At 41.6% G+C, this 19,360-nt stretch overlaps 2 protein-coding genes across 8 annotated transcripts in view; one reads left to right on the forward strand and one right to left on the reverse strand.

The window, feature by feature from the left end:
* b4galnt1b (beta-1,4-N-acetyl-galactosaminyl transferase 1b) overlaps positions 1 to 12,876 on the reverse strand; it is a 26,161-nt gene extending 13,285 nt beyond the window's left edge. The window contains exon 1 of the mRNA XM_061831893.1: positions 12,490 to 12,876. The gene's annotated coding sequence lies outside the window, so the exon portion shown is untranslated. The remainder of the gene's footprint in view (positions 1 to 12,489) is intronic.
* Positions 1 to 18,851, forward strand: part of os9 (OS9 endoplasmic reticulum lectin) — a 20,535-nt gene extending 1,684 nt beyond the window's left edge. For 4 of the 7 annotated variants that reach the window (XM_061831884.1, XM_061831885.1, XM_061831886.1 and 1 more), the window contains exons 2-15: positions 698 to 880; positions 3,136 to 3,199; positions 3,276 to 3,352; positions 3,446 to 3,544; positions 3,797 to 3,998; positions 6,425 to 6,580; positions 6,693 to 6,811; positions 8,086 to 8,149; positions 8,260 to 8,342; positions 8,426 to 8,620; positions 9,818 to 10,019; positions 15,853 to 16,020; positions 16,425 to 16,534; positions 17,084 to 18,851. In XM_061831884.1, coding sequence (XP_061687868.1) covers positions 698 to 880; positions 3,136 to 3,199; positions 3,276 to 3,352; positions 3,446 to 3,544; positions 3,797 to 3,998; positions 6,425 to 6,580; positions 6,693 to 6,811; positions 8,086 to 8,149; positions 8,260 to 8,342; positions 8,426 to 8,620; positions 9,818 to 10,019; positions 15,853 to 16,020; positions 16,425 to 16,534; positions 17,084 to 17,221 — 1,860 coding nt within the window. In that variant the 3' untranslated portion in view covers positions 17,222 to 18,851. The remainder of the gene's footprint in view (positions 1 to 697; positions 881 to 3,135; positions 3,200 to 3,275; positions 3,353 to 3,445; positions 3,545 to 3,796; positions 3,999 to 6,424; positions 6,581 to 6,692; positions 6,812 to 8,085; positions 8,150 to 8,259; positions 8,343 to 8,425; positions 8,621 to 9,817; positions 10,020 to 15,852; positions 16,021 to 16,424; positions 16,535 to 17,083) is intronic. The other 3 variants (XM_061831881.1, XM_061831883.1, XM_061831882.1) reach the window with 3 other exon arrangements.
* Positions 18,852 to 19,360: the final 509 nt, after the last annotated feature.

Raw genomic sequence — 19,360 nt, forward strand, 5'->3', positions numbered from 1 at the left:
GAACTTAAAATAATTATAGAATTCCAAGAGACCACATTTACAAAATAATGGGCTGAGTTTGGAATGAACAAACACTCCTTAAGTTGTTCAAACACATTGAAAGGAATAAAAATAGCACATTGATAGGCATTTGTAATTGCAAGAATTCACGGCATTAGCTTTGTCAGCGACAGAAAATGAGATCCATCGTGGCGTGTCAGAGTAACATCACAAGGGACCTGACCAGCGGTGGGTCCCCCCCCAAAAAAATGTGTGCACAGCTCGACCAGTTGACACCACATTTGGCAGAAGCATGAAAAAATATGTAATAAAAATGCTATTAAGGATTTGAAAAATGATCTTACTTTAAATTTTTTGACAGGGGTTTGCCAATAAATACTTATGTGACTTATAACGTGTACTTGCTCTTTAGCGAAATTTAGAAGTCGTGACTCATATGATACATTTTGCGTGGTAAGGTGAATAATGCAAATGAGTGAAACATGGAAAACAGAAGTTACATTGCTTCTGAAATTACACAAACGTTTAGCTCGTTCTGCAAAAACCTTCAACACCCAGTCAGTGTTGTTTTACACATTCCTACAATTGGTTCAATTATAAACGTCAGATTTATATACAATAAAAATTGTGGCGTCCATGTAAATGACATGTCACATGGATCAAAGTTAAGTTCTATCACTGTGTTGTTTCCCCCTAGACCAAGACGGATGAGGTCATGATGGTGTCCAGCAAGTACAAACAGCTGTATGAGTGTCGCCTTCCAGCCCAGGCGGTCCGCTTTCATCAGGACCCGGTCTCAGATCCTGATTCACAAGGGTACACAGGGCCTGACATCCCCGATCTACTCAGGCCCATGCAAGAGCCCCCCTGTCTGGTGTTGGTTGGTGCACATTGTCTTATAATACTCAAAAGTAGATCAAAGTATGCAATGGAGGACTACAGCAGCATAAAATTAAACTTGACTCACTTAGAAATATACGAAACTGTGCAAAAGCACAAGGCCAACGTGAGACTTGTTTTATTGACCATATACAACTAAATGTGACTCGGTACAGAACAGACCTCCACCAGGGCTAAACTATGACAAACAAACAATTGTTTGTGCTACTGTTTGTAAGCAGGCTCGTTCTTGGTTCATGCAGGGTGATGAACAGATTGGTTGTGCCGTTATAATTTGGGTTGATTCAAGCGGTGACTCAACTTTTTATGAAACTTCCCAGTTATGGCAGTGGTGCCATAACTGACAGGCACAGGGATGACGTATACAGATGTTCTAGTAGTCTTTTCCTGACATTGTGTTGACTTCTAGCAGAAGCCTGAAGCTTTCTGCAAACACTTGATTTTGTATTTGAATTGGAACTGCTCATAATTCCCTCTAGCTTGACTTAAGCCTTAAATCTTGATGAAGGAAAACAAACCTAAAGCATTCCAAACTGCCATCACCATGCTTCACTGCGGTTTAGGTGTTCTTCTGGTGATGAGCAGTGTTGTGGTTTTTGTGCCAAACATACCTTTAGGAATTATGCCCAAAAGGTTCATCCTCAGATGATAGCACTTTTTTTCACGTTTGGGTGATTGAAAGTATATTTTGTTCAAAATGTAGCAATGCTTGGATGTTTTCCTTTGTAAGATAAGGCTTTCATATGGCTACTTCACCACATTACCCAGACATGTAAAGAAGACAGGAGTTTGTTTACTTGTCAGAAATGTAATCAGTTCCTTCCGTGTTCCTGTCACCTTTCGGCCCCCTCCCTGACCAGTTTTCTTCTAGTCTTTATCAAGTGTGGAGAAATGCCGAGGCCTTGGTCATGTCACTGTTGTACCATATTTACTCCCCCAGATGTAGACTATCTCCACTGTGTTCCCATTGTTTGGCTTATTTAATGCATTGGAAATTATTTTTGTACCCTTTTCCTTACTCCTACCTAAGGATCTCTCTCTCTCTGTTTCTCTGGAAGTTCTCGGTGTACTTTGGCTTGTGTTGTAAGATGTGACTGCAAAATGTCAGGAAAAGCCCATTACAGTTTGAACTTTAGTTGGGGTTAATCAGAGACACTTTGGTGGTGGTAAGTGCGTGCTGACTCCTGTTTAACACGAGTTTGAATGCGATTGCTTAATTCTCAACACACATCGGTAGTATCTGTGTGTGTGTGTGTGTGTGTGTGTGTGGACACACACATTATCTTGTTTGTTTGAACTTGCCATTCTTAAATGGTTTGAGTTTAGCAAGTTATAGGTCACATTTGATGGTTGAACAAGTTATGAAGTTATTTTTGGTCTCGTTTCAATATCAATCAATCCATTTTCTGAGCCGCTTATCTTCACAAGGGTTGTGGGAGTGCTGGAGCCTTTATTTTATATATATTTGAATAGACATTTTATTTCCACAAGTCCACTTGTGAATGTGTGCTAATAATTCTAATCTTTATTTGAGGCCTGCAATCAGTTGGTGACCAGTCCTGGGGTCGTACATTGCCTCTTGCACAAAATCGGTTGGGATAGGCTTCCGCTGGCCATTGACCTTAATGAGGACAAATACAGTACTCTTAAAATTGTTCGATGGATGTTTGGCAGGAAGCTCTCTTCTACTACAGTAGTAACTGTTTTACTGTCACAAACTGAATGACGAAAATTCTGACTGATCATGCTGCAGTGTTTGTACTTAATATTAACTATTTCATACTATCATCTACTCTGTATTACTACTGCTCACTAGCAAATATAAAGCCTCTTATATTGTTCTATTTATCTAGCTTCCGTACAAACTAATCTATCTATATTTTACTCCTGTTCTATATGATGTTTAGTTACCGATTTCGTTGCTATTTTTATAATGAGGCATTGTTTTGCACGTGTGTGTGTCTGTGGATTTAGGCAAAGTTGTACAGTAGCCTATGAAGGCCCTTGTAGACTTCGTCCTGTCACGTAATCATTTAAAAAAAAAAAATGCACAGTGTCATGCTTCTACATGTATTTAATCAAACAAGTCTCTGGTTCCTTCACTTTCAATGCATTGCTTCAGAGAAGCAGTTCTAGTGGAGTAATTTGGCATCTAATTTTACATTTACTCTAAAAGTACAATATAGCAATGGATGTTGTTTATCTTAAAACATTCGCTCTTTATTGTTCCCTCAGACAAAAGACTGGTGGACATACGAGTTCTGCCATGGTCAGCATATCAGACAGTACCACCTTGAAGGTAAGAGTTAGCTTTGCTTTAGGCATTTTTTTTTTTTTCAAGACTTTTCCTCAGGCAGGTTTTTGTCACTTCTCAGACTCAGAAATTAAAGGGGACATTCTGTTCCTGGGCTACTATGAGTCTGAATTTGACTGGGGAAATGAAACTGCAAAGGTACTTCCTTAGATTTCTGTTCCTGTCTGATGAAAATACAAACCAGTTACTTTTAAAATTATGTTTTATGTGTTTTGTGTGTTTTTGTTCCAGGCCTCTAAACACCACAGACTGAAACGCTTTCATAGTCAGACATATGTAAATGGCTCCAAGTGTGACATCAACGGCAATCCCAGGGAGGCTGAAGTCCGGGTGAGACTTGAATAAACTTTCAGCAGATTATTCATTTGGAACAGCACAATGTGAGATCCAAAACAAACAAACGCCTTGTGGACTGTAGGTCTCTTCCACACAGAGATCCCATAAAATTGCCACATAAAGCAAAAATAGTACAGCTGACATTCATTATGCGTTTTACACAGAACACACCAAGGTGTGATATTGTGTCAACTGTACCTAATGATAGCAATGAGTGAATGGGCTTCTTTTCTTTCTCTCCTTCAGTTTGTGTGTGAAGACGGTTCGGGTGATTACATCGCCCGAGTGGATGAGCCGCAGTCATGCCGCTACGTGCTGACCATTCATACTAGTCGCACATGCCAGCATCCCTTACTGCGGCCTCCGTCCACTGCCAAGCCCCAGGGGATCATATGTCAGCCGGCGCTAAGTGCACAACAGTACATGGACTATGTCAAAGCTCAAGTCTGTGAGTTAACAAAACTCTTTAAGTCACAGTTTACTCAAGCAGTGGGGTGCCTGTCTTATTGCTGAGAAAAGTAATCCAAGATGATGATCAGTTGAAGTCTTCTTTTCCTTTTGGCTTGTTCCATTAGAGATTGGCACAACATGTCATCCTTTTCCATGTAAGCCTATCTCCTGCATCCTCTTCTCTAACACCGACTGCCCTTATGTTTTACCTCATGAGCGCTACCTAACTTGTCTTTGGTCTTCCTTGCGCGCTCTTGCCTGGCAACTTCATCCTTCTACCAATATACTCACTAGCTCTTGTCTGGACATGTCCAAGCCATCAAAGTCTGCTCTCTCTAACCTTGTCACCCAAACATCTAACATCGGCTACACCTCAGATGAGTTCATTTTTTAGCTTATCTAACCTGGTGACTCGTAGAGAAAACCTTAACATCTTCATTTATGGCACCTTCACCTGTGCTTCCTGTTATCACTTCAGTGCCACTGTGTCCAATATCTAAATTATTGGTGGCCTCACCACTTTCTTATAAACATTTCCCTTAAGCCTAGCAGGCTCTTCTGTCACTTCACACATCTCACACCTTCCTCCACCCAGTCTAGGTTGCTTTGGCCCATTTCTTCACTTCCTTACCACACTCTTTGTTGCAATGGATTATTGACCCCAAGTATTTAAACTACTCCACCCTTGTTATCTCTTCTCACTGTAGCCTCACTATCCCCCCTCCACACCTCTCATTCATGCACGTAATGTATATCTCCAGATAGATATTATCTCCGCCTTACTCCAGATAATGTTCATTCCTCTCCTTTCCAGTGTATGGCTCTACCTATCAAACTGTTCCTCCGGCTGCTCCCTCCATTCACTGCAGGTCACAATGTCGTGCAAATATCATTCACGGTGACTCCAGCCTAACCTCATCTGTCAAACTATCCATCACCACTGCAAATAGGACACCTCACCCCTGTTCTGCTGCCCTCATACATGTCATGCACTAGTCTAACATACTTCTCTGCCACTCCCAACCTCTGCATCCAGTGCATTGCTCCTCTTTAGGTTCTTTGTCATAAGCTTTCTCTAGCGCTACAAAGACACAATGTACCTCCTTCTGATATTCTCTGTATTTCTCTGAACAACCTCAAGGAAAATAATGCATCTGTGATACTTGTTTTAGTCATGAGACCATACTGTTACTTGTAAATACTTTTCTCTCGTGAGTCTAGCTTCTGTTACTCTTTCCCATAACTTCATTGTGTGGTCCATCAACTTTATTCCTCTGTTCCCACAGCTCTGCACATCACCATTGTTCTTAAAAAATGGGCACCAGCACACTCCCCCCCCCCCCCCCATTCCTCAGCCATCTTCCCACCCAATAGAATTCAATTGAACAAGCTGGTAAAAAGCTCCACAGCCACCTGTCCTTGATGCTTCCATACCTCCTGCTGTATGTCATCAGGACCAAATGCCTTTCCATTTTTCATCTTCTTGAGTGAATTTTTAACTTCCCTCTTTATCATTACCACTTCTTGCTGCACCACACTTGGCTCTTCTTTCTCATTTTCTTCATTCATCAACATCTTAAAGTATTTTTTTCCATCTATTCAGTAAACAACTGTCACCAGTCAACACATTTCCATCTCTATCCTTAATCACCCTAAGATGCTGCACATCCTTCCCATCTCTTGCCAACCTGTATAGATCTTGTTCTCCTTTATTGTCCATTCTGGAATACATGTATGCCTCTTGTTTGCCCTTGCCCACCTCTACCTTCAACCTATATTGCATTATCATGTATTCCTTTGTCCTCTTCTCAATCCTATGTGTCCTACTACTTCTTCCTTGTATGATTTTACTGTACTTTTCCTACCAGAAGGTACTCTACTGAATGTCTCTCTGACCACTTTCACTATAATAGTCCAATCTTCTGGAAGCTCCTCTCCACCGAGAGCCCATCTCACCTCATCACAAAAATCCGTACAACACTTTCTTCTCAGCTTTCACCACATGGTTCTGTGCCTTTGTCTTCTTAATCTTCTTCCCCACCACCAGAGTCATCTTAGACACCACTGTTCTATGCTGTCTAGCCACACTGTCTCCTACCACAATTTTATAGTCTGTAATTTCCTTCAGATTACATCGTCTGCGCAAAATCTAATCCACCTTCGCTCTTGTAGGTCACCCTATGTTTCTGCCTCTTCTGGAAGAAAGTGTTCAGCACAGCCATTTCCATCCTTTTTTGCAAAGTCTACCACCATCTGTCCCTCCAAATTCCCTTCCTGAATAGAGAATTTATCATCTTTTTTTTCATTCCCAGTTGAAGTGACTTTGATAAATAAATAGCTGTTTTATTCATGGGTAGCGTTGTGGTATATTCTGAAATTATTTGTATTCGGTTTGAGAGGCCTCTGTTCCTTTGCTTCTCTCAGCTGACACAAAACGTAAAGTGGAGCAAATCTCTGCGGAGCTGAGGAGTCTTGACGAGATGTTGGCCAGTAATGAGGAAACGGAGTCATCGGTAGCTGGAACGACAGAAGAAACATTACCAGATCTCAGCGATGCTCGGGACAAGTCAGACCAAGAAGGTGCCATGATCCATCCAAGATCAAATTACCAATTAAGTATTTGTTTTAAATACCTTTTAATTTGTTTCTTTTCTGATAATGTTGTTTTTTTTTGTTTGTTTTTTTTTTTTAGCAGTTACTGCTGACATGTCTGAGGATCCCGAATCAGAAGACCCAGAAGATTCCCAGTTTTGGGAGAGAATAACAAAACCAGAAAGTTCAAAAACAAGTCCTTCTCATGAGAAGAGTGAGGTACACATTTTCTTGTACAAAATCCCATTATTTATATAATAAACCTACACTCCCCTCCAAAAATAGTGCAATGGCTAGGTCAATTCCTTTTGTTTTTGATGTTTACTGCAGACATTTGGGTTTCGGATCAAAAGATGAGTATGAGACAAAAATTCAGAATTCCGGCTTTTATTTCATGATGGTGCTCTAGACAGAGCACCTTTTGTTTGTAGCCAATGACATTTCAAGTGAGCAAAAGTATTGGAAAATGTGACTGACTGGTCTTTCTAGTTGGTCAGGTGTTGCCTTTTAGATTGATTGCATATAAATTAGATGATGCTTGTTTTTGGATTTCGCTTTCACCTGTGAAAACTTCATTTGCTGTTAGGTGAACAGGAAAACCAGAAATGTTTATGGGAGGAAAGCAACCTATTTTGGTGCTGAGAGTTGAGGGCAAATCCTGTCATTCACATTTTAAAAATGTACAGGTGTGGTCAGTCATGCCCACACATATAAAGTTACGGGTGTTGTCCACCCGTCATGCCTGCAGATATAAAGTTGCGGGTGTGTGTTATGTTTGTAATTGAGTGTAACCATTTAAGAGCGGAAGGGGGCAGTGTCAGGTAAATTAGGAAATAGAAGTAGGCTGAGCAGCAGCTCGTTGTTAGAGACAGAGTGCTTCCGTGTTTAAAAAAAAAAAAAAGACGTTAGGCTGTGATTCACTGCGTTGGATCGGTTTTGATGTGTGCTGAGTGTGTGCGCAATTGCACAGTAGCGTAGCTTAGAGGGAACATTGGTCAAGACTACACAAAATTAGCGACGTCTTTCAATATCTTTGTATTTCTACTCGTAATAAACTTTTTGCAGGTTTTTTTTGTCATGCTTGACTGTGCAGATTTGCGCGGGCGCATGCGCCCGTCAAATCACAGTGACTGCAAATCGATCAGAGCTAGTGGGCATAGCCAATACAACAATTAGACCTTGAGAGGCACCTTTTTGTACATAAAGCCCCTGGATTCTATTCTCGGCTTTGGCTTTCATGCGTAGAGTTTGAATGCATGGGTTTTCAAGATTCCTCCAACATTCCAAAAACATGTTAACTTCATTAAAGACTCTTAAATTGTCTTCAGGTCTGAATGTGAGTGTGAATGTTTGCCCTGCGATAGGCTTTTGCCTATTCCAGGGTGTACCCTTGTCCCACTCAGAACTTGCCCGATTGAAAATGGTGAATGAATGTTAATACACCACTAAAGAGTGTAACTTGCCTCAACTCATTTGACCTGATGTTCTCTCAGCAGGAAGTTGATGATGACTTCAACGCAATCACAGACAATGAAGTCCTTGATGATGGAAATGAAGGTACATCTTACGTTTCACTACTGGCACAATCTTGCAGACGTTTATTGGATTGAACATCTTGAAAATCTACATTGGTTGGAAAAGTCTAATTATTTTTTTTAATGCTTCAGGTGAAAATTTCAACTTTAAAATCATCACGGACCCATCAGACCTGATGAAATTTGTCCAGCATCTCAAGGAGAGTAATAAAAAGGTCAGTGCTTTCTTACACATCAACACAGCTTCCGTCTTTGTGAATCATATATATTTCATTGCACTGCATTTGTTCCTATGTAGAAAGCACAAAAACAAGCAAAGGAGCAAGTGGGGAACAGGGGATCGGAGAAGCGCAGCAAAGATGACCAAGAGAATGATGACGAACAGTTACTTAAGGATTTTGAGGATGAGATGGCAGATGTCTCTGTGCCGGCTGATAAGACTGCTAAGATCAAGGAAACAATGCAAAAAGAGTTTGACAACATCATAGATGAGGTGAGTCAAAATTAAACTGAAAACAAAAACACCAGAAACTGTTGACAAACAGTGCTCATCATAGGCGAGTCGTGAGGAATCGGTGTGTTTCCTTGTTCCAAATTTGTTGCCAACAATGAACTGCTTGACAAAAAAGTTTTACTGTACCAGAAATAGCATGTTCCAGACTCCAGAGACTTGCATTTTGTATCCTCCTGCTTGAGCTCCCCCCGAGAGTTTTATGCACAAAATAACCATCATGATATGGCCGCCACGTCAATCCCCCTTATTAAACATGACTATCACACAGGCACATTTTTTCTAATTGATCTATTCTGGTCTTTATCTGTGACCCAGAAATATGTTAGTCCTATTGTCTGTCTTGCGCCACAGCACCAATAAACAACCATGACCAATTGTGGAACTAAAAGACTTTGTCAACGGCAGTTCAAGTGACAAATGGAAACTAGTTTTGAACACATTGTTCAGTCCCAGTTTATCCCACATCCATTATATCTAGGTCCGTTTAATCTTCGTGCCTCTGTAGTTCTTTCAGAAGTAAGCTGTAGTACAGTGGTATCTGTAAACAAGTCAGTGTTAACCATAACTGCTACATTGGTATCATGTCTTGTAATGGTGTTACTGTAGCAGTATATGTATCAGTTTTATTTTTTCGGAATGTTCAATCTAAACACAAAAAGCAGTACTAAACGCATTGCTCGAGCAGAAACGTTGATGAGTCCATGCCTCTTCTAAATCCTCTCAACTACTTAAAGTCTCTTTGCTCTACTGCTTTGCTTGTCTTGCATAGTTGTTTGCAAACAAGGGATGGGCCTTTTATGGGGCGGGGGGCAAAATGTATTAAGTCAGCCATCAATTGTGGATTGTATTTTTTTACCTCATTTTGTCTCTCACAGGTGAGGTTATGTGTATGATAAAAATTACAGGGCTTTTAAGTGGGAGAACTTGCACAATTGGCGGCTGACTGACTAATTATTTGTCCCACTTCCACCAAGGCTCCTGAAGCCTAAGCTAACAGGTGAGCATAAGGCTATTTGGACATGCTGGTGACCAGCTGTGAGTCAGGCCGTTAGTGACTCAAACTCAATTGTCAAATTGTGTGACCTTGAAAAGGTCCAATTCCACTGTTAAGTTAATTAAGCGCCGGTCACACCAAGAGGACTTACTTAACCTTTTTTTTTGGGGGGGGTTGTTTAGGCACAACAAGAATTGGACACAGAGGGGTTGAAGGGGGAGTTTGATCGCACGCAGGCTACCCAGGCACTGGAGACAACCCTTGACAAGCTTCTTGACCATTTGGAGGAGAAAGATGAGCTGGGCCCTGACCAGGAAAAAGGACGAGCTCAAAGACCCAACGACCCGACCAGGGGAAGCCCCAGCTTGGCTCCAAAGCAGCCCGGTAACCTGACGAGCCTATCCTCATGTCACTCTTTGTCCCTGTCTCCATCTTTGTCACCTTCCACTCATGTGCATCTCAAATGTGATTTTAATTTCATTCCCATAATTGGCACACACATGGATTTAATGAAGAGGATGAATGAAGCTACATAAAAATATTAACTGCGTTACACACACATTTATTTATTTATTTATTTATTTTGAGAATTGGCATGACGAGGGAGCGGGCACGGTGACTCAGCTGGTAAGCGCTGGCCTCACAGTTCTTAGGACCTGGGTTCAATTCCAGCCCTCCCTGTGTGGGGTTTGCATGTTCTCCCCGTGCTTGCGTGGGTTTTCTCCGGGCACTCCAGTTTCCTCCCACATCCCAAAAACATGCAACATTGGACACTCTAAATTGCCCCTTGGTGTGATTGTGAGTGCAACTGTTGTCTGTCTCGATGTGCCCTGCGATTGGCTGGCAACCAGTTCAGGGTGTACCCCACTTCCTGCCCTTTGACAGCTGGGATAGGCTCCAGCACTCCCTGTAACCCTCGTGAGGATAAGTGGCAAAGAATATGGATGGATGGATGGCATGACAAGGAAAAAAATGGCAAGTGTTTGCTTTGTAATTTTTTTTTTCTGTTTTGGAATATAAACAAAACATCAATAGACTTCCAAAATTTGTAATGCAAAGGTTATGTTTTTTTAAAATAACCCTAAAAATATGAATACATTTTAGAATACTTTATGCAAAGAGAGAACAAATGTCCAGGGACATTATATAGTACACTCTAAACGACAACAAAACACTGCACGCACGCTATCGAAGGTTACGCATGTGACTGCGACTTTATGAATAACAAAGGACCGCCAGAGGACTTTGCTGAAACCAGTGAATATTGTCTTCATGCATACGCACTTTCAGTATGAATCCCCAAAAAGTAATCACAGTGATATTCATTAGTGTTGACACAGAAGCAACCCTCATAAAAATTGGTTTAAAAACAAGCAAGTTTTGACTTTTCAATGTCCATCCATTGCCTGCTATGGGAACTACAACCTCCTCATGCCATGTAGGCATGACTGCTTCACCGCACTGGTCCCCTCGTGTTCATATGTATGATCACACTAGTGAAGGCATTACGAACAAAACCAGTCACTCAAAAAGCCTGGACACAACAGTGATGTCACGGCAAACAGTTACATTGCAGCACGTGTGGTTACTATATACCGCAATTGACTCCCAATGGGAAGCCGCAATGACCAATGCTGGGAGTGGGGGCATGAATGCTACAGTCAACAGCAAAGGCCACCATTCAAAGTTAATAAATCCAGCAGACCTGGAACCCCCTCGCTTTGAGAAATTATAATGCCATAGGGGATAGGGGGTGCAAATGCCGCCTTTCTTGGCAAAAAAAAAAGAGGTGAAACGAACAAAATACGAAGCAGAACTGAGTACCCGGATGCCAACACCAGGCTAAATCGGACAATCAATAGTTTTGCCCCATGTGTGACAGAGCAGTAAATATTCCATTGTGAAGAACAAACTGTCAACAAACTTACCTTAGTTTAATTAGGACCGGTTAGAGAGTCGTTTACCAGGTCAAACAAATAAATTCTCAACACAAATCACAGCATCGTCTCATCCTTTGGAGGGCGACGCGTCGCTGCTCTGACTTAACAGTCACAAGACTACGACCCACAAAGAAATTGTCTGATAGCCAATTCCTATTTTTCTCCAGTTGCTGTATCCAGTAAAATGCGAAAAGTCACGCAAGAAGAAAAGAGGAATGTAACCGTGTGACACCAAAACTTATACCCGTTCAGGGGTCACCCAGGGAGGGCTGGTGACTTTTTGGGTATGCGTATTCGAATTATGCATGTGCAAAGGGAATATTCAGTGCTTTCTGCACCGCCTTCTTGTGATCAGCAGCTGACATTAAATGACATTTGTAAACCATTTCCGCTAAAGCTGATTTCTGCCACAGTACCAGGACTGATCTGTGGGATTCCGGCATGGTGCCACAGGACAGCCAGAATACTAAAAAATGTATAAAATAGTAGAATTAAAAAAAAAAATTCCAATGAAGTTGTGACATTGTGCTAAACGAAAAAAAGAGAATCCAGTAAGCCCTCATTTTTCACGGTTAATGGGGACCAGAACCCCCTGCGAAGTGTGGAAAAACCGCAAAGTAGGACCGCCCCCCACTCCTCGTCAACCACTGCCCACCCTCCACACACAACCTGGGAATTTTCATGTATGTGTATCTGGAAACCAGAATGTTTAAAATATTTAAACAGTATTTATAGTTTACATATTTTTGACTAAGATTACAACAGTACAAATATTTACTTAAATCTTTAATTATAAAACCCTTGTTAATCTTTCCTACAAGTGTCACCTAACTGGTCGGAAACACAGGGGAGACGTCCGCACACATGCACCCACGGTGAAGGGGAGGCTCGTTCGAGGCTTTAAGTTCACTCACCTGAAGCATTGCAACATAATGATCGTGAACACGGTCTTTGAAGAACCACGCATTGCTCTCCTCTTCAAAAAAAAAAAAAAAAAGGTCTTTTTCATCCATGTTAAAAACGTGCACCCGCCATTGAAGAAACTCTTTCGCCACGATTGATGAGCAGCACCATACAGAGGCACATTTCTGAGGCTGTATATTTTATGAAATTATTCGAATCAGCCTTTTCTGGTCAAAAAGCCTTGTCCTCGAGTGTGAGAAAAACAAAGCAGGGTCAAACAAACTGAAAAGTGCCCTGTCCGGAGCCCTGGAGGACATCCTCGTAGGTCCCCGCAGTGCCCGCTCCATTTGCTACACAAAGCGGTTGATTCCTCCCAATGTGTCCCAAAAAGGAGTGCCCGCGTCCTTACCACCTCTCGGGCGCCGCGGAGGAAGTTTTTACTGGGCCACAAAGCTCAGTTGCCACTCGTACTCTCATTGGTCAATCTCACGCCAGCAATCATTTATTTATTTTTTATCTTTATTGTTCCACATGTTGCACTGCGGACATGCCTTGTATCAGTCCACCTCACGTAAATATAGTACCTAATGTAAGCCGATCTGGCTTTTTTTCAGGGGTGGTGAGGGCAAAAAAAAAATCCACTGAATCTGCGTGAGGTGACCCGCGAAGTAGAGAGAGATTACTGTACAATCATTTGCAAATAATGTTCAACCTATATTTAATTCAAAATTACTAAGACAGGATATTTGTTTAAACTGATGAACTTTGTGTTCATCAAATAATAACTTAGAATTTTATGGCTACAACACATTCCCAAAAAATCTTGTACAGAGTCATGTTTACCAGTATGTTACATCACTTTTTCGTTTAACAGCCAATAGACGTTTAGGAGCTGAGTACAGTAATCGTTGAAGCTTTGTCAGTGGAATTCTTTCCCATTCTTGTTTGATGTACAGCTTGAGCTCTTGGGTCTCCGTTGTTGTAGTTTATGCTTCAGAGTGTGCCACCCATTTTCAACGGAAGACAGATCTGGATTGCAGAAAGACCAATTTTTTTACTACGACGCCGTTCTGTTGCAACGCATGCAAAATGCGATTTGGTAATGTTTTGCTGAAATAGCAGGGGTTCCATGGGGAAAATGTTGCCTGTATGGCAGCATGCGTTTCTCCAAAACCTTTCTGTACCTTTCAGCATTAATGGTGCCTTCACGGTTTTGTAACTTACCCATGCCATCACAGAAGCTGATTGTTTTTTTTTTTTTTTTTTTAATCTTGCGAACATAACAGTCCGGATGGGTTTTTTCCTCTTTGGCCCGGAGGACACAATATCCACAATTTCCAAAAACCATTTGGAATGTGGACTTTTCAGACCACAGAACACTTTTTCACTTTGCATCAGTCTATCGTAGATTAGCCCAGAGAAGCTGGCAGCATTTCTGGGGTGTTGTTGATAAATGGAATTTGTTTTGCATAGTAGAGCTTTATGTTGCACTTGCGGGTATAGCGCCAAACTGTATTTACTGGCCTTGGTTTTCTTAAGTGTTCTTGAGCCCATGTGGTGATATCCTTTACACAATGATGTTATTTTATGCAGTGCCACCTGAGGGATCAAAGGCCACAGGCATTTAATGTTGGTTTTCGGCCTTGCCGCTTACATGCAGTGATTTCTCTGGATTCTCTGAACCTTTTGTTGATATTATGAACCTTAGCTGATGAAATTCCCAAATTCCTTGCAATTATATGTTGAGGAACACTGTCCTTAAAGGAAGACTCTCCCTAAAATTAATATGTGTAGTAAACCCTCCAATGTGAAGTATTATTCTTCTTCTTCTTATTATTATTATATATACATATATTTTGGACATTAATCTAAAAAAAATTAAGATAAAGAACATTTTTTCAATCTATTATCTAGTAACTATGTTATGCAGATATGTTGATCGTGATCCAAGTTCATTTTGATATGGTCCATTTTTTTGTTCGACCTTTTCAAACACACGACAACACTGGGGTTCTGCCACAATTGGCATTAGTAACAAAGAAGGCGAACACCAGTTTTTCGAAACTGGCCTGTCTGGCACATCTCCAAGGTCCATGTTCTGTGATTGTTGCGCTCCTCTGTAAGCATCACACCCCCTTTCCAACATGTCAAGTTCGGCCAGTGTGTATTCTGGCTCAAACGCATAGGCTTGAACATTGTACATATCTTATTCTAGTATTGTTTGCTCAATGGCAGGAGTAGTAATAACACGGAACATCGACTCGCTGTTATACTCGCTTTGTTGGCTCTTAACACACAACACTTCCATCTCCTATTTACAGCATTGCGTGCGTGCAACACCTCCCCACCCCCCGCCGCCGGTTGATCGCAAGAGGCTGGTTGCTTGAAAAGTAGATCTTGGGGTTAAAAAGTCTGGCCACCCCTGCTGTATATTTTCAACATCTAAACCCAAGTCCTCAGAAAAGCATCAAACAAATCTCCGCGGTCCATACAAGGGGATTATTGTTCGTCGTAAGCATCACGCCCCTTCTCCAACACGTCAAGTTCGGCCTGTGTGTATTCTGGCTCAAACGCATAGGCTTGAACATTGTACATTTTGTTATTTTAGTTTTGTTTGCTCAATGGCGGGATTAGTAATAACACGGAGCATTGACTCGCTGTTATACTCGCTTTATTGGCTTTTAGCACACAACACTTCCTGGCTCCTGTTTACGGCAATGCGCGCATGCACCGCCCACCTACCTGTTTCCCACTCACTTGTTCACCTGTAGGATGTTCCAAAAAGGTGTTTGGTGAGCATTCCTCAACTTAAGTCACATTTGCTACCTGTCCCAGTATTTTTGGAATGTATTGCATGTGTTCACAAATTTCTAATTTAATGACTACGGTATTTGATAAAAACAATAATTAGTTTGAACATTAAATATCTTTGTAGCATATTCAATCAAATATAGCTTGAAGATGGTTTGCAAATCATTGTATTCTGTCTTCATTTATGTTTAACACAACATCCCAACTTCATTGGAATTGCATTTGTAGATTGTTGATGGGACTCCTGTTCTTTTTACTGCGATGACTGACTTGAGGGAGAAGTTTTGCTCCTCTGTGTCCGGCAATAGCGCGGGCCTCAGGTCGCTTCCCGATTGGCTGTTGAACTGTCTCATGCCACAATCGCAGAGTCTCTGGCTTGAAAGAACATACTTGACCGCACATGAGGGTTTGCTTCAATATTGAACAGGGTTTAAGTGAACATTTTCCGATCATCAATATACGTCAACACTGCTTTCGACTGTCCTCTCGTGATCTCTTGTCTACGTGAGGATTCTTGTCTGACAGTCAGTCTTTTTTGTCCCTCTTTTGTCTCGTCACCCTAGACCAAGAAGCTGATGACCATATTAAGATCAAAATAACTAAGTATAAAACAGGCAGCAACTACGATGGGGAGTTGAAAATACAGGAGTTGGGCAAAGGAGATCCGCAGTGGCAGCACATAAAGGACGTGGTTAAAGAACAGCTAGAGAAAGCAGGACTGAAGGCTGAAGGTATGACTGGGGAGTGTCAAGCAAAACTTTATGGCTTTTTTCCCCACTCTTCTGTCTAATCATTGTGCTGCTTTAACTTACTTTAGCCATCCTAAAAGATAAGTAGTAAGAGGACTCAGAAATGTTTCTATCCTTTTTCCCCTCTTTAAATCATATATAGGGAAGATAGTTGGTGAATTGGGGGATCAGACTAAGACCTAAAAGTTGTCGCAATAGTTTACTTAAACCCAAGAAGCCTTCTCCATATTAGCTTGAAATGAAAGTTATCCATGTGTGTGCTCTGACTGTCATCCGTCCTTCATTTTACATACGTTTTGCTTTGCATGGCCTTCATTTTGTTGCGGGAGTACTTAAACAAACAACAACAACAAAGCACCCCACGCCCCTCTTGGTTTCTTCTCCAGGTAAAATTGAGGTGAAGATCTTGACACGAAAGAATGCAGACGAGGCAGGTGATCAGTGGTTGACCGAAGAAGACACTAAGTCATTCCGAGAACTCCTCATAAACCTGCTGGTAAAATCTTCTATAGGATTTGATTCCCCCCCCAACCCTCCATCTCTTGCTCTCTCTTACTCTCTCTCTCTCTCTCTCACTGTGTGTCTCGTCTTTCTCTCACTGTCTCTGTCTCTTTCTGTCTTTCTCTGTCTGTCTCTCTCTCGCTGCCTCCCTCTCTGTGTCTGTCTCTCTCTCTCTCGCTCCCCCCCACTGTGTGGCTCTGTCTTTTGCTCTCTCTCCCTCTCTCTATCACTCTGTCGCTCTCTCTCTCTCTCTCTCTCTCTCTGTTTCTGGCTGTCTGTCTGTTACTCTCTCTGTCTTTCTGTCTCTGTTTCTCTGTCTTTCTGTGTGTGTGTCTCTCTCTCTGTCTCTCTCTCTCTCCCTCTCTCTCTCTCTCTCGCTCTCTCTCTTTCTCTCTCTCAACCCTGAATGGATGTAGCTGTGCTTGTGTATCTTTCGACCCACCATTAGCTCTTGCACAAATGTTAGGCTCTGGCCGAAACATTCATAGTTTTATGCTCACTGATCATGATAAAGCAATAACACTTTGTTCTTTTGGTTTACAAGACTGGAGGCACTGAGGAAGTTCACAAAGAGCAAAAGCGACAGCAGGAATTGGAAAACAACTACAGGTTTGTGTGGGGCGATGGCCAAGAGGAATCCCAGTCTTCCAGCAACTCGGACTCTGATGACATAGATTTGTGAGGGCATCCAACACGCTCGGTGCCGCCATTGTGAAGACGCACACCCGTGGGGATCAGCGAGATGGGGAGACTCTGAAGCGCAGCCCCCAATTGACAAGTGATTCATTTATTGCTATTAAAGCCAGAAGGTGACGTGACCTCACGTTTACACCTTCCTGAATCTTGTCCAGAGTCTGCACTACGTCTTTAAAGATTTATGTGGTACGACAGAATCACTGTCAACTCTAGTTGAATGAGTTATGTGTTTTCCCTCTTTTCCCAGATGGCTGCAAAAAAAAAAAAAAAAAAAAAAAAAATCAGGATATGGACAATGGGAACATTTTCATGAATATTTATAACATGCTGCCTATTTTCCATTGTGGTCACTTCTCTTGCTATTTGGAGAGGTCACCAGCTGTGTGCAACCTCCGCGCTTGTTCCGGTCATTTACCTTTGACTGTTTAATGTGATACAAGGGATGAAACTGTCACTAAACCCAAGTGTACATTGCACATGCTGTGGCACTTTAGGATTTTTAGAAAAGCGCCATCTTCCCTTTGGGGTGGTGAATATGACAAACTGAATATCTATTCAGTGTTTTTTTTTTTTTTTTTTTTCAATAATGTTCGTTAAATTCCATTAATTTAGTAACTGAAAGCAAGGAGAGATACAATGAAGAAAAACGTAGATTGTCCATCACCATGACTTGTCATGGTAATCTGTAAAAGTTGAATCAAAAGCAACTTGACTCTTGAAGAGAGTGTTTCAAATTTAAGTTCTAAATCTCAGGTGTAGCGTTCCTATATTAGTGTGACAAAAGGTACACTTCATTTACCAGGCACAGTTGGCAGCAAAAAAAAACATGAATGCCCCTAAGGAATGTAGGCGACCTAAGATTTAGAACTGAAGAAGTCTTTTCAAGAAGTGGAAAGGTCTTTAGCAAGGAGGAGTAGCAGCCAGTAGCCTCAATTTTACTATTGTGGAGTCTTAAAAAAAAAAATCTACTTTAAAGGGCTGAATTTGTGGACTTGTGAATAATTATGGCTCTGCCAATATATACACTGTATTGCCAAAAGTATTCACTCATCTACGTTGTCTCGTGAATTTAAGTGACATCCCATTCCTAATCCATAAAGTTTATTATGACATTGGTATTGGTCACACACTGATGTTGCACGAGAAGGCCTAGATCTCAGTCTCTGCTCTAATTTATCCCAAAGGTGTTCTATTGGGTTGAGGTCAGGACTCTGCTGGGCATTCAAGTCCATCCGCCCTCGAGTCAGTCATCCATGTCTTAATGGACCTTTCTTTTTGTACTGGTTCACATTTGTTTTGATCGTGGAAAGGGCAAAATCCAGGCTGGTCCTACAGCGTTGGAATCATTGAATTGTCCAAAGTATCTTGATTAAGATGAAGCATTTATTTCCTTTCACTGGAAGTAAGGAGCTAGCTACTGAAAGACAACCCAATACCGTTACTGCCCCTCCACCAAATTTTACACTTCCACAATGTAGTTAGACAAGTACTCTTCTAACAACTGATGAATTCAAATTGCCTGATGGCAAAGCATTTGTCAATCCAGCAAACAAAACTCTCCTGTTTTGGCGTCTACTATCCTTGCGTTTTATCCCACTGCGTCTGACTGTTCACATTGTAGTTGTGTGGCTTGGATGCAGCTGCTCAGCCATGGAAAACCTGTCATTCCATGAAGCTCTGTGCACGGTTCTTGTGCTAATCTGAAGGCCACATGAAGTTTGGAGATCTGTAGTGATTGACTCAGCAGGATATTTGTGACCTCTTGACACTATGCGCCTCAGCATCTGCTGACCTCTCTCCATCACTTTATGTGGATATAATACATCTGATTGCAATTATTTGGATGAGTGACCAAATACTTTGGGCAATATAGTGTATTTTTTAAGATTTTTTTTTTCTTCCATTATGTTGTGTGTTAGCTCAAATGCTAGTTGGCTGCTTCAACCTGACTGAGTCCAATCTTGTATGCAAGTCAGTGTCATACAATAGGAGTACATAATGAGACCACCTTCCTCCTCCCTAAGAGGAGACCGGAAAGTTATGTATATTTTGGTAACATTCATTGCCCTGTATTGAACCTCTTGATTTCAGGGGCCAGGGAAGATTGGGGGGGGGGGGAGTATTC

The sequence above is a fragment of the Syngnathoides biaculeatus genome, chromosome 10, assembly GCF_019802595.1.
Source record: "Syngnathoides biaculeatus isolate LvHL_M chromosome 10, ASM1980259v1, whole genome shotgun sequence".
Taxonomy (NCBI): Eukaryota; Metazoa; Chordata; class Actinopteri; order Syngnathiformes; family Syngnathidae; genus Syngnathoides; species Syngnathoides biaculeatus.